General features: G+C 41.7%; 1 protein-coding gene across 9 annotated transcripts; it reads left to right on the plus strand.

Annotated features, from left to right (window-relative positions):
* LOC100517161 (zinc finger protein 84-like) lies at positions 1 to 13,646 on the plus strand. 9 transcript variants are annotated; one of them, XM_021094925.1, is made up of 6 exons: positions 21 to 424; positions 4,345 to 4,376; positions 5,435 to 5,607; positions 9,015 to 9,141; positions 9,433 to 9,525; positions 10,100 to 12,800. In XM_021094925.1, exons 3-6 carry the CDS (start codon positions 5,593 to 5,595, stop codon positions 11,749 to 11,751), a joined length of 1,887 nt encoding a protein of 628 aa, XP_020950584.1. In that variant the 5' UTR covers positions 21 to 424; positions 4,345 to 4,376; positions 5,435 to 5,592; the 3' UTR covers positions 11,752 to 12,800. The 9 variants fall into 9 exon arrangements, 4 of the variants coding, with proteins under 4 accessions (XP_020950583.1, XP_020950584.1, XP_013850699.2 ...); XR_002344784.1 differs by having other exon boundaries at positions 22 to 424; positions 9,378 to 9,525; XR_002344783.1 differs by lacking the exon at positions 4,345 to 4,376 and having other exon boundaries at positions 1 to 424; positions 9,378 to 9,525; positions 10,100 to 13,646.

Genomic DNA, 15,558 nt, shown 5'->3' on the forward strand with positions numbered 1-15,558 from the left:
ACCTTTTTTAAGATGGCCGCGCCCACTGTGGTTGTGTAGCTTGGTACGTAGAAGAGACAAAGTGGAAGTGGACATCTTTGGGGTTGCGGCGCCTTTCTGGGTTGAGACCCGGGTCTCCCCGGAGATGGGCTAGAGCACGCGCACTGCCCTGTGCGACATTGCGATTGGCGTTAAGCCGACAAGTTTTGGGGGGCAGGAAAAGTGGTTGTACGGCAGATCTTCCAAGATGGCGGTTCCCACCGCCAGGGCGCTGCCATACTCTGTCACAGTGTCTTTGTCTAAAAGACGTGAAAGCTAAAGGGAATCTTCGTCGATCGAAGGTTGGCGGCCTACAGACTCGAATGCTACGGAAGCTAAACTCGATTTCCGAGGAGGAACAGCTAAGTTTGTGAATCAGCTGGTGCACGAAGGATCTACTTGGGGGGTAGGGTCTCAGTTTCGCGTTCTGGGAGCAGAAGTAGTTTGAGCTTTGCGGAGATACGAGCTTTGAGGTAGGGGAGGGCTACGGGGAGTCGGTGAGAGGAGCGAGCCCTTGTAGGACAGGGGATGCATTCCATGGTTCAGGAAGCGGGATGGTCAGAAATGAGGATGGCCTGCAGAGGGTCAGGATATTGGGAAAGATTGGAGTTGGCGTGGGGTTACTCTTTGTGGGAGAAGTCAGTGGCTGGGTGGCATTGGAGGCAAATCAGTGTTTGCCACGACCTAGGGAGTGGGTCAGTGACTGGGATGCACTTGGGTGAAGAGGTCAGTAACAGGAGCATCTTTGGGGGGAAGATTATTGATTGGGGGTGAATGACAGGACATCAGTGATTGGGTTGTCCCTGTAGGAAGTCAGGAATTGAGGTTTCTTTGAGGGCGTGTCTGAGCCTGAAAAGGTCTTCTGGGGGAAGATCTGCTTTGGAAGCCTTAGAGGGATGTCAGCGATTGGCGAATCCCTGGAGGAAGGTCAGCGACTGGGGAATCCTTGGGGTATAAGTGAGTGATTGAGAGCTCTCTGGAAAATTCACTAATGGGAATGCCCATGGTGGGAGGTAAGTGATTGACACCGCTTTGACTGGCAGTTTGGTGTTTTTTAATGTCCTTGGCTTAGGTGAGTGTTTGGGACATAGGTAGGGGATGCGGGTCAGCGACTGGGGCATCATTCCAGATGGTCAGTGAGTGGGGTGTCCTTGTGGGTAGGTTAGTTCTTGGGGCAGTTTTGTTTCTTGTCTTTGAGGGTCTCCAGTGGTCACTGAGAATCATGGGAATCTGAGTTTGGGTCTGGGTATGCTGATGATAATCTGTTAGAAGTCATGATTTATGTCAGAGAAAGGCAAATATATGATATCACTGGGGGTTCCCTTCGTGGCTCAGTGGTTAATGAACCTGATTAGGATCCATGAGGTTGCAAGTTCAATCCCTGGCCTTGCTCAGTGGGTTAAGGATCTTGCGTTGTGGTGAGCTGTGGTATAGGTTGCAGACCTGGCTCAGATCTGGCATGGCTGTGGCTGTAGAGTGGGCTGGCAGCTACAGCTCCGATTCAACCTCTAGCCTGGGAACTTCCATATGTTGTGGGTGTGGTCCTATATATGATATCATTTATATATGGAACCTTAAAAAAAATGATATAGGAGTTCTCTTGTGGCTCAGCACGTTAAGGATCTGGTGTTGTCACTGCAGCGGCTCTGGTCACTGCTGTGACATCTGTTTCATTTTTGGCCCAGGAGCATCTGCATACCACAGGTGCAGCCAAAAAGAAAAAAAATTTTCAATTTTCAGATGATACAAATGGACTCACTTACAAAACAGAAACAGACTCACAGACTTAACAAAACAAATGTACAGTTTCCAAAGGGGAGATAAATTAAGAGTATGGGATTAACATATACACCCTAGCATGTATAAAATAGATAAACAACAAGGACCTGTATAGCACAGAAAACTACACTCAATATATTGTAATAACCTATAATGGAGGAGTTCCAGTTGTGGCTCAGCAGTAACGAATCCAGCTAGTATCCATGAGAATGTGGGTTCAATCCCTGCCCTTGCTCAGTGTGTTAAGGATCTGGCGTTGCCATGAGCAGCAGTGTAGACTGCAGACCTGGCTTGCAACTAGCATTGCTGTGGCTGTGGCATAGACCAGCGGGTAGAGCTCTGATTCAACCTCCAGCCTGGGAACTTCCATATGCCACAGGTGCAGCTCTAAAAAAAAGCAAAAAAAAAAAAAAACCAACCAACCAAACAAAAAAACCCAAAACATAATAGGAAGGAACCTGACAAAAGAATACACGTATATTTCAATTGCTTTGCTGTGCATGTGAACCTGACATGTTGTGAATCAACACACTTGAGTTGAAATTAAAAAGTCAGATCCCACTGTGACACAACAGGATCTGTTGTGTCTCTGGAACCCTGGGGTGCAGGTTTAATCCCTGGCCCAGCACAGTGGGTTAAGGATTCAACTTTGTGGTTGGATCTGATTCCTGGCCCCAGGAACACCAAATGCCGTGGGGTGGCCAAAAAAGAAAAAAAAAAAGTCATAAACTATGAACTGAGGTAGCCATGTGGCCCATATTTTGGGGATGATGTTCTTGGGTATTGATACCTGACATATTTATGAGAGTTGGAGCGTGAGAGGTGTCTACATTTTGCAGGACTTTGGGGTTTTAAAGCCGGCTCACTTCTCAGACTACATTCATGCCTTCCTCAAAAGCTGCTTTCCAAGTCCCTCTGTCCTCCAAATCACCTCCTCCTCTCACAGTCTCCACGACAATAAAAAATACTTTGAAATAGTCAAGATCTCAATAATCTAAGGCAAAATGCTTATTATGAAAGATGTGGTATCTAGCCCTCGAGTTTTCAAATGTATTGCATATTTTTCTGGTTCCTCCCTTTTTCATCCTTCTGATACATGAGAAGACATTTCCACATTCAAAAATTTTTTTTCTTTTTTGAACACACTGGCAGCATGCAGAAGTTCAGTGGCCAGATCAAATTTGTGCCACAGCAACAACCTGAGCTGCCACAGTGACAGTGCTGGATCCTTAGCCTGCTGAGCCACAAGAGAATGCCTCCACATCCAAAATCTTGATAGCCAGGTATACACATTGTTAAAATTTTTTTTTTTTTTGTCTTTTTTGTTGCTATTTCTTGGGCCGCTCCCGCGGCATATGGAGGTTCCCAGGCTAGGGGTCCAATCGGAGCTGTAGCCACCGGCCTACGCCAGAGCCACAGCAACGCGGGATCCGAGCTGTGTCTGCAACCTACACCACAGCTCACGGCAAGGCCGGATCGTTAACCCACTGAGCAAGGGCAGGGATCGAACCCGCAACCTCATGGTATCTAGTCGGATTCGTTAACCACTGCGCCACGACGGGAACTCCAACACATTGTTAAAATTTTTATAAATTTCCTTTTTCAAACATTCCAATGACTCATTTTATTATAAATATGTGAAAACACTGTCTAAGTAGTTTATAACTTGCTTTTTCAAAGAAATTTATGGCCACTAATCCTGTCACCTTCCCTAATCCCATTAATAATAATCTCATCACCTTTCTTAATAAAAAGATATGGGCTGAAAAAAACAATAAAAAAATAAAGGAAACTTAACCTCAGAGTTCCCTGGTGGCCTAGCAGGTTAAGAACCTGGTGTTGTCACTGCTGTGGTACAGGTTTGATCCCTGGCTTGGGAATTTCTGTGTGCCTTGGGCGTGGTCAATAAAAAAAGAAAAAGAAACTTAACTTTATATAATAAAATTATTCCAGATTATTCACTTTGGTACAAAGCCTTACTAATGGCTGCATGGTATTCTACAATGTGGATCTCCTTGCGGTGTTAACTGAAGTTACATTAAATTTTTGCAATAATTTGGATAGACATGACATTAAAATATTGATATAGGTCTAGGAGTTCCCATTGTGGCTCAGTGGTAACAAACCCGACTAGTATCCACGAGGACGCAGGTTCAATCCCTGGCCTCACTCAGTGGGTTAAGGATCCAAAGACATGGCTCAGATCCTGTGTTGCTGGGGCTGGGGTGCCGGCTGGCAGCTGTAGCTCCAATTCAACCCCTAGCCTGGGAACTTCCATGTGCTACAGGTGTGGCCCTAAAAAGTAAAAAAAAAAAAAAAAAAAAAAAAAATCATGTAAGTCTGAAAATTGCTTGTTAGTATATTCCTAGATCTTATCTGTTTTCTGCCAGTGCAGATAGCTTCTCTTTCCCTTGAACTTTTAAATTACTTATTTTATTGTACTTTATTTTATAGATATAAAAGCATATAATTAAAAATAAACATTTTTTCTTTCTCTTCCTTACTGAACTATTATTATTACTAATGTACTTAAACTGATTCTTGTAGGTTTTCCAGGTGAGCGGTCAGAGCACCTGCAAGTAAGTTTAACTCAGAAAAGAATATGGATTTTGGATTTGGGCAGACCTAGGCTTCTGTCCATCTTCTGCCACTTACTATGTCAACTTGGGCAAATTTCTCAACCTGCGATTCTTTTTGCATTTGTTTTTAAAAAGATCTGTGCTGGAAGTTCCCATTGTGGCTCAGCAGTAATGAGCCTGACTAGTATCCATGAGGATGCAGGTTCATTCCCTGGCCTCAATTAGTGGGTCAGGAATCCAGCATTGCCATGAGCTGTGGTGTGGGTAGCAGATGAGGCTCAGATCCCACGTTGCTGTGGCTGTGGTGTAGGCTGTCAACCACAGCTCTGATTTATCCCTAGCCTGAGAATCTCCACATGCTGCACCTGCAGCCCTAAAAAGCAAAATAAAATAAAATTTTTAAAAATCAGTAGTAACTACTCATATAGTTAGAGTACCCATACCCATCATATCATATAGTAAATACCCAAGACAGGTTAAGAATATATATATATACATTATATATTACAATTATGTAATGCATACACACACACATACACCTCTTTCTCTGGATTTTTTAGACTTTAAAATTTTTCCTCTTTCTTGTTTAAAAATTTATAATGATTCTTCTCTAAAATGTATATTTAGTTTTGAATAAGGTTTTGGCAAAATTACACAATTTAATGAAGAGAGCTTTGCTGTTTTTGTTTATTATAAATAGTTATATTGGAGTTCCCTTGTGGCTCAGTGGACTAAGGATCTGGTGTTGTCACTGCCATGGCTCTGGTTACAGCTGTGGTATAGGTTTGATCCCTGGCCTAGGAACTTCCACATGCCATGGGTGTGGCCAAAAGAAATAGTGATGTTTACTGTAAAAACAAACCACCAGGGAATATTTTTTTTTCTTTAGACTATCATGTTAACTTACTACCTGAAAAAAAATTTTTTTGATATTGATATATGTGTACACATGTAAAATACATATATACACACATACAAATAAGGACTCACAGAACTCAGAAAGATGTCACACTCCCAATTGCAGTTTATTACGGCAGTGGATTTCTGTAATCCTCCAGGTCCTGGCTTCCTGGGATAAAACAGTTCCAATGAGGGAAGGAACCAAGATCAACGTTAATCCTTGACTGGAGACTTCGTACTAGAGCTTCAGGAAGAGCCCAGAATCAACAATAGAGCAGACATTACAGTGGTTGGAGATCCCTAAAGGCTCCAGAAAATGTCCAATTCCCAAGTGAGTGGGTTTTTTGGTATATTTATTTTACACTTGGCTTTCAGTGGATTTTAAGGGGTTAAATAACACATACATTAAAAGAATATGTTTATTCAACATTTCTGAAGACTGCTCTATACCGGATATAGTATGAAGAGATAAATGTCAGAATTTAGGAAAAAATATTGAAAAAAAGGAACTTCATAGTCAGGTCCCAATGAGAATATGTAAATCATATGTTTATACAATTGTTTAAAGTTAGAACGTGGAAGTTCTCGCTGTGGCTTAGTGGGTTAAGAATTCAATTAGTATCCATGAGGATGTGGGTTTGATCCCTGGCCTTACTCAGTGGGTTAAGGATCCGGTGTTGCCATGAGCTGTGGTGTAGGTTGCAGTTTGGATATGGTGTGGCTGTGGCTGTGGTGTAGGCTGGCAGCTGCAGCTTGAATTTGACCCCTAGCCTGGGAATGTACATATGCCACAGGTATGGCCCTAAAAAGAAAGAACAACAAAACGGAACAAAAATAAAGTTAGAACGTGGATTTTAGCCTGTGAGGCTCCAGATATTTAGTAAAGTTGAGCTGAAACTTGTCTCTGGTATCCCGTTCCAGCTCTCTATTTCTGTGTAACAAGCCACCCCCAAATCTATTGTAAACATTTAGTTTTATCATCTGCATGGATTCAGTGGGTCAGGAAGTGAAAAAGAGCCATATGGTGATGGCTCATGTTTTGGGGTTCCAAAGACCATCCTCAGGTTCAGATGATTTGCTAGAAGCACTCACAGTACTCAGCAACATGGTTATACTCACAGTTATAATGTATTACAATAAAAGCGTACTGGTTAAAATCAGTGACAGAGAAAGCGTAAGGCCAGGCCCCAGAGATACCAGGCAAAGCTTCCAGTTGTTCCTTCTCAGTGAAGTCATGTGGTCATTGTTTGATTTTCCCAGCAATTATTTTTTTTTCAAAACTTTTTACTTTATGTCTACACCCACAGCATATGGACGTTTTAGGCTCAGGGATTGAATCTGAGCCACGGCTGTGACCCAGGCTGCAGCTGTGGCAATGCAGGATCCTTTAACTACTGCTCTGGGCTGGGAATCAAACCTGCACCTCCACAGCAACCTGAGCCACTGCAGTGAAATTCTTAACCCTCTGCACCACAGCAGGAACTCCCCAGCAATTATTTGTAACACCACATAATGGATATAGTTAATTTGTGTCTAGGCCTTTTTTTTTTTTTTTTTTTTGGCCATACCCATGTCTTGAGGAAATTTCAGGGCCATGTATATATACCTGAATCACTTTGCTGTACACCTGAAAGTAAGATATTGTAAATCAACTATATGTCAATGGATTTTTTAAAAAATTAAAATAGCATAGCCTAAGGCCTCAGAAGTATGAAAACATTCATCAGCCTGGACATTGCAGGAGTTCAGAGGTTATCTCCCAGAAGTAAGTCAAGAACAGGCTTTTCTTTGGAATGTGCTGGGCTTGGGCAACCCAGGTCTGCTGAGCTACCCTTTACCACACAGAATCTAAATACAGGAGTTCCTGTTGTGGCTCAGCAGTAACAAACCCAACTAGTATCCATGAGGACGTGGGTTCATCCCTGGCCCTGCTCAGTGGGTTAAGGATCTGGTGTCGCTGTGAGCTGTGGTGTAGGTCACAGACACAGCTCAGATCCTGTGTTGCTGTGGCTGTGGCATAGGCCGGCAGCTGCAGCTCCAGCTCTGATTTGACCCCTAGCCTAGGAATTTCCATATGCTGCAGGTTTTGCCCTAAAAAGACAAAAACAAAACAAAATAACCTAAATATATATATATATATATATATATAACCACAATTAAGGTTATGGTTTCTGTACTTTCCTTTATTATATGTACTTATTAACTACTTACCTTGAAAGTCTCTTCATATCAGCATATAAGTAACAGCAGTAAGTGAAAAATATTTTGAGTGTGCCACCTTCTCTGAATTCAATCATTTAATTTCCACTTAGGCGGAAATGTATTTTCCGTGTTCTGAATGTCATGGTTTCATTGGGCTGTCATTCAGGTTCCTTCTTTCTGGAATGCCATGCTACCTCTTCCTTCTGAAACTTGCTGTAAAACACAGAATGGATCTCATAAGAATTAGTTCCAGATTCACATCTGTGAAGTTTAAGCTTTACAGTTTTTCTCTTCATTGATGCCCACGTGGTATACTCTTTTTTTTTTTTTTTGGTCTTTTTGCCTTTTCTTTTTGCCTTTTTGCATATGGAAGTTCCTAGGCTAGGGGATGAATCGGAGCTGTAGCCGCCTGCCTACACCACAGCCACAGCAATGCGGGATTCGAGCCACATCTGCAACCTACGCCACAGCTCACGGCAACGCCGGATCCTTAACCCACTGAGCAAGGCCAGGGATCAAACCCGCAACCTCATGGTTCCTAGTTGGATTTGTTAACCACTGAGCCACGACGGGAACTCCCACGTGGTATACATTTCTTATGTGCCACTATAAATGTACTCTTGTGCATTTACATTTCTCTCTTGGCAGGCAAGTGTGCTCCGTCTGGGTAGGGGCTAATCTTATTTATAAAAGAATGCCTAATATGCTATCTGACATATAGGTGCCTACACAAAGGTTGTAGATGGTTTCTAGATTAAAGGATTTAAGGATGGCCTGTATTCTGTTCCTCTTTGGTGAACAGGTGAACATGTGAGCAGTGAATGACTCAGTGGAAGCACAGACAGGATATTTTAAATTAAAAAATGGTTACAACCTATAATGCAAAACTAGTTATACAAAAACCCATCAAATAGTTTTCCATGGGAAAAGTTATTATAAGAAATTCCCATTTATCGTGGAGTTGCCACCATAGCACAGTGGGTTAAGGGTCCAACTGCAGGAGTTCCCATCGTGGCTCGGTGGAAATGAATCTGACTAGTATCCATGAGGTCACAGGTTTGATCCCTGGCCTCACTCAGTGGGTTAGGGATCCGGCGTTGCGGTGAGCTGTGGTGTAGGTCGAAGATGCGGCTTGGATCTGGCGTTGCTGTGGCTGTGGTGCAGGCCGGTGGCTACAGCTCCGATTCGATCCCTAACCTGGGAACCTCCATGTGCTGCAGGTGCGGCCCTAAAAAGACAAAAAAAAAAAAAAAAAAAGAATCCAACTACAGCAGCTGGGGTCACTGCAGAGATACAGCTTGAATCTGACCCAGCATAGTGGGTTATAGGATGCTGCAGCTGTGGCTCAGATTCAATCCCTGGCCCACAAACTTCCATATGCCTTGGTTGCAGCTATAAAATTTAAAAAAAAAAATTCCCATTTATCTTCATAGTATTAACCAATGAGAATCCCTTTAGAATGAAAAGGGATGTTCATTCTAAACATGAAGAAGAGGGATGATCCCTTTAGAATGAATGAATGTAATGTTGTTACAGGGCTCACTGTCATTCAAGGATGTGGCTGTGGTTTTCACCTGGGAGGAGTGGCAGCTACTGGACCCCATTCAGAAGAACCTGTATCAAGATGTGATGTTGGAAAATTATATCAACCTAGTATCCATGGGTAAGCGGAGCTTTCCCTGGGTCATACAGTCAGTGGGTTGCCTTTTCCTTCTCAGCGATGAAGGGTGGCCCCTACAAGCGCCTTACTTTCTTAGACTTGAGTTTCATACACTGCAGATTTTAGTACCTTCTGGCCTCACAGAGTGTTTTTCTCTCACTTCCAGAGCAAAAGGCCTTTACTTGGCCAAGATGCAAACTGTTCAGCCTCTAAAATGTAATCTTCCCCATTTTTCAAAGGCCTTGCATGCCAAGTGTTTGGGACCATGGATCCTCTATAATTTTCCTTGAGTAGGGTATCAAGTTACCAACACAGATTCATTCTACCAGTTGGAGCAAGAAAGGCCATGGATAATAGAGGAAGAAATTCAGAATCAGATTCATCCAGGTGAGTGAAAAACCAGCCCTGTAGAATAAATGAAATTTAAAATTTCAGCTGGTCCAAAAATGGGAGGCACTTCTGAAATATTGTTTTCAGACATCATCATGAAGTTTTTAAGCTGGTGACTCAGACCAGTTGATGTGAGTTCTCACATACATTAACACTGACTCCACTTTTTCATCTCTCCACATTAGGTCTCTTTTGCTTGGTTAACAAAAAGTTTTCCTTGTTTTCTGTATTCTCACGAGAGTCCTCTCTAGTTCATCTTGCAATTTGCTCTCCTAATTAATCTTTCTCCCTGGCATCCTCAGTGTACCTCCTTGTCTCCAGCTCCCAAATGCATGGTTATAGCTCTCTTTTCTTATGTACTCAAGTATGCATAAATTCCCCCTTCTCATTTTGTACATCTCTCCTTTGTCTTGTAGTTTATTCCCTTTTTCCCCCCATTTTTTGATCCTTTCACTTATAAATATCACAGATGTTGGGTTTATACCCACAGCCTCCTTTCTTCTCTCCTTGGCCTTTGCTGAGATCCTACTCCTTCTATTACATGGTCATTGTGGATTCATTCTGTTTCTAGAAGATGCCTGGCAAGTTGATAATCACAGAGACTGGCACAAAGGAAACCATGGCAACCTGGAAACTATGGAAAATCACCAAAAAGAGAATGCATTTGGAAAAATATCTTCTCTGAGCTTAAACCTTGATGTGTCTTTAGCACAAATATCTCATACATTTGACATACTTGAGAAACATCTGAAACCCAATCTACAGTATATTATTCAGAATAAAGGCCATTTAAGAAATGAAATTGACTTTAACCAATATGACAAATTATTTCTTTATACTAAGTATGAGAAAATTCATACTGGACAAAAATACAGTGAATTTAATGGGCATGTAAAGGCTTTCAGACATCATCATGAGTCTCAGCTTATTAAACACTGGAAAAGTCAAACAGCAGAGAAACACTGTATCGGCAGTGACTGTGGGAAAGCCTTTTCCCAGAAGTCAGACCTCATTAAGCATCATAGAGCACACAGAGGAGAGAAACCTTATGGATGCAGTAGATGTCAGAAAGCCTTCAGCCAGAAGTCCCATCTCATTCTACACCAGAGAACCCATATGGGAGAGAAACCTTATGAATGTAACAAATGCGGGAAAGCCTTTACTGATAAGTCATGCCTTAATAAACATCAGAGAACTCACACAAGAGAGAAACGATTTGAGTGTCGAGTATGTCAGACAGGCTTCAGTGATAAGTCACAACTCACTTTACATCAAAGAACTCATACAGGAGAGAAACCCTACAGATGTGGTGAATGTCAGAAAAGCTTCAGCAATAAGTCACAGCTCATTATTCACCAGAGATCTCACACGGGAGAGAAGCCCTATGGTTGCAAAGAGTGTGGGAAAACATTTCCCCTTAAGTTTAGTCTCATTTTACATCAAAAAACGCATACAGGGGAAAAACCCTATGGATGCAATGAATGTGGGAAAGCCTTCATCCAGAGATCTGAGCTCATTAGACATCAGAGAACTCACACAGGAGCGAAACCTTACAATTGCAGTGAATGTGGGAAAGGCTTTAGTGTAAAGTCACTCCTCAATACTCACTGGAGAACTCATACAGGAGAGAAGCCCTATGGATGCCATGAATGTGGAAAAACATTCTCCATCAAATTTAGTCTCATACTACACCAGAGGACTCATACAGGGGAGAAACCCTATGAATGCAGTCAGTGTCAGAAAGCTTTCACTCAAAAGTCACATCTCACTATTCATCAGAGGTCTCACACCGGAGAGAAAGCTCATGAATGCAGTGAGTGCCACAAGGCCTTCAGCCGGAAGTCATATCTCCTCATTCATCAGAGAATTCACTCTGGAGAGAAACCTTATGAATGCCACGAATGTGGAAAGACTTTCTCTCACAAGTTTAGTCTCATCATTCATCAGAGAATCCATACAGGAGAGAAACCATATGGATGCAGTGAATGTGGGAAAACTTTTCCTATCAAGTTTAGCCTTGTGTTACATCAGCAAACACACACAGGAAAGAAACCCCATGAATGCAACCAATGTCAGAAGTCTTTTGCCCAGAAGTCACATCTTATTATACATCAAAGAACTCACACTGGTGAGAAGCCTTATGGATGCAGTCAATGTGGGAAAACTTTCTCCCACAAATTCAGCCTCCTTTTACATCAGAAAACTCATAGAGAGAAGTCATGAATAAAATACATACCCAAAAGTTGTCATTGAGAAGGAATAGCTCATTACATCCCAGAGTTTACACAGGAGTGGAACCTTAAGACAGCAGCAGATGTGGACATGTCTTCATATTCACACTTTATTACTGAGAGAATGGCACTGCATAGAACGCCAAACAGGAAGGAATACCTTTCCCAATAAATGTCAATTGAATGTAACCCAGAGAGAAATAGAAAGGAACTTCTGTCTATGTATTAATTGTCGGGATGTTTTGGTGTGAAATTCAGCTACACTGGCATCAGAGAATTGACATTCAGGGGAAAATCCTATACTTTAAAGGATATAGGGGACCATACTTTCATGAGTATTGTTTTTTTTGGGGGGAGTTGACTTTTTTTTTTTTTGCCACACTCACGACACAGGGAAGTTCTCAGGCTAGGGGTCAAAGTGGAGCTATAGCTGCTAGCCACAGTCACAGCCACAGCCACATGGGATCCAAGCCATGTCTGCTACCTATGCCACAGCTCACGACAACACCAGACCCTTAACGCACTAATCAAGGCCAGGGGTCAAACCCAAGTCCTCATGGATACTAGCTGGGTTCGTTACTGCTGAGCTGTGACAGGAACTCCTCATGGGTATTGTTTTATGAGGGAAGTAGTTTTCTGCAATTGTGACATAATAAATGGCATTATAGAAAATATTAAATATGTAAATACAGGAGTCTTAAAAAAATTATATCAGTACTATGTGAGATATATGTGTTCTGTACCTATTTTTATTATAAAAATGATTGTTCATACTTGGAAATTGTATTAAATCTGTAAATAAATTCAGTAGTCATAAACCAAAAAAATTACATCAGAACTATGTGAGAATATATGTGTTCTGTACCTATTTTTATTATAAAAATGACAGTTCATATTTGGGAATTGCACATTGTTAGCATAACAATTGTGACTCCCTAGTACATGTGCAGCAATGTATATAAAACTGACCCACAGAATATCTGCATTGAGTCTTTGAATCATTACAATGCTACATAAATTATAATTGAAGTACATGTTTCATTATTTTAGTATGAAATCTTTTTTTTTTTTTTTTTGCCTTTTGTCTTTTTAGAGCTGCACCTGCGGCATGTGGAGGTTACCAGGCTAGGGCTCTCATTGGAGCTATAGCTGCCGGCCACAGCCACAGCCACAGCAATGCCAGATCTGAGCCGCATCTGTGATCTACACCACAGCTTACAGCAACGCCGGATCCTTAACCCACTGAGCAAGGCCAGGGATGGAACCTGCAACCTCATGGTTCTTAATCAGATTCATTTCCTCTGCGCCATGACGGGAACTCCTTAGTATGAAATCTTAATAATACTGAATATCTCTCAACACCTCTCCCACCATGTCCCACTATTTGCTGGTATTAGTAAGTGGGCCTGGAAATTTTTCTTTTTCTTTCTCTTATTACGGCCGCACTTGTGGCATATGGAAGTTCCCAGGCTAGGGGTCAAATCAGAGCTGCAGATGCCAGCCTACACCACAGCCACAGTAACACCAGATCCAAGCCATGTCTGTGACCTCTGCTGCAGCTGTGGCAATCCCAGATCCTTAACCCACTGAGCAAGGCTAGAGATCAAACCTGCATCCTCAAGGACACCATATTGGGTTTTTAACCCGCTAAGCCACTACAGGAACTCTGGTCCTGGAAATTTTTGAGCCTCTCTTGAGTAAAACCTTTTCCATCGATTCTAAGGTGGAAAAATTTTCCCATGGATTAATAATGCTGAAGTTACCACAGACCTAGAGATTATCATACTAAGTAAGGCAGACAAAGACAGATGTCGTATGATACTTCTTATATGTGGAATCTAAAAAAAAAAAAAAAAAATAGAAATGAACCTATTTACAAAATAGAGACTCACAGACATATAAAACAAACTTATGGTTACCAAAGGGGAACGGAGTGAGAGGGATAAATTAGGAGTTTGGGATTAACACACACACACACTACTATATATAAAACAGATTAATAATAAGGTCCTACTGTATAGCACAGGGAACTACACTCAATATTTTGTAGTAAGCTATAAGGGAAAAGAATCTGAAAAGGAATATATATATTATATATAATTATATATATATATGTATATGTAAATGAATTGCTGTTCTATACATCTGAATCTAACATGACATTGTTTTGAGTTTTTGTTTCTTTGCTTTTGTTTTTCAGGGCTGTTTCTTCGGCACATGGAGGCTCCCAGGCTCGGGGTTAAATCAGAGCTGCAGCTGCCGGTGTCTGCCACAGCCACAGCAAAACCAGATCCAAGCCTCATCTGTGACCTACACCACAGCTCATAGCAACACCGGATCCTTAACCCACTGAGCAAGACCAGTGATTTAACCTGAGTCCTCATGGATCCTAGTCAGGTTCATTTCCTCTGAGCCAAAATGGAAACACCTAACACGACACTGTAAATAAACTACTTCAAGTAAAAATAAATAAACAAAAAATGCTGAAGTTAAAATGCAGCATATGTAGTTCTCTTGCGGTTCAGCGGATCCAGTGTTGTCACTGCGTCAGCTTGGATCACTGATTTGTCAAGCGTTTGATCCCTGGCCCGGGAACTTCCACATGCTGCGGACATGGCCAAAAAAATGCATCATACAGTTGATGGCTTAACATATTTAAATGGAGAACTTGGTACTTAAAATAGTGGTGCATCATACAACCAAAGGTATCTCAGATTGGATGAAACACAGTAGAAGCCATCACTTTAATATTTTTCTTTTAGGCAGATATTTATGGTTTGAAGATGATGACTATTTACTCAGGTTTTATACCCCTTTGAATTCTTGCTTTCTTTTTTCTTTTTTTTTCTTTTTTTCCTTTTTAGGGCTGCACCTGCGGCATATGGAGGTTCCTAGGATAGGGGATGAATCAGAGATAAAGCTGCCAGCCTACACCACAGCCACAGCAACACCAGATCTGAGCTACGTCTGTGACCTATACCATAGCTCACAGCAATGCTGGATCCTTAACCCACTGAGTGAGGCCAGGGATTGAACCCGAAACCGCATGGTTCCTAGTTGGATTCATTTCCACTGCGCCACGATGGGAACTGCTACACCCTTTTGCATTCTTAACAATGTGAGAGCCCCTGATATCAGAAGATGGAGGAGTTCCCATTACGAATGCAGCCCTAAAAAGACCAAAAAAACAAAAAAAAACAAAAAACAAAAGACAAGATTGAAATTAAGTATTAGCTTGAGTACTGGTATAGCTTGATTTGATAATGTGGTTTGTTCCTACGGTTAAATAAAATAGACTTTTGTTCCCCCCATACTGCACCAGATATTCTTATCTTTGAAAGAACAAAAACCAAACCTTCGAGGTATTTTTATTAATCCCTTTCTAGAATGTAACTTCAAAGTCTCTTAAATTATTTTCTTTTTTTTTTTCTCCTTTTTAGGGCTGCACCGTTGGCATATGGAAGTTCCCAGGCCAGCGGAGGAATTAGAGCTGCCCCTGGCAGCCTGCACCACAGCCACAGCAACTTGGGATCTGAGCCACATCTGCACCGCAGCTTTCGACAGCGCCAGACCCTTAACCCACTGACCGAGGCCAGGGATTGAACCCGAGTCCTCATGGATACTACTCGGGTTCTTAATCCACTGAGCCACAATGGGAACGCCCATAAATTCTTTTCTTAAATGGGTTTGGAACTCTAATAAGATACTAATGAGCTTGACTTTAATTTTACAAAAATTTGTTTCCTTTTCAAGCACAATATTTTACATTAAAATGAAGGAACAGCAATGACAGCAGTTT

This window comes from Sus scrofa, chromosome 6, assembly GCF_000003025.6.
Source record: "Sus scrofa isolate TJ Tabasco breed Duroc chromosome 6, Sscrofa11.1, whole genome shotgun sequence".
NCBI classification, from domain to species: Eukaryota; Metazoa; Chordata; class Mammalia; order Artiodactyla; family Suidae; genus Sus; species Sus scrofa.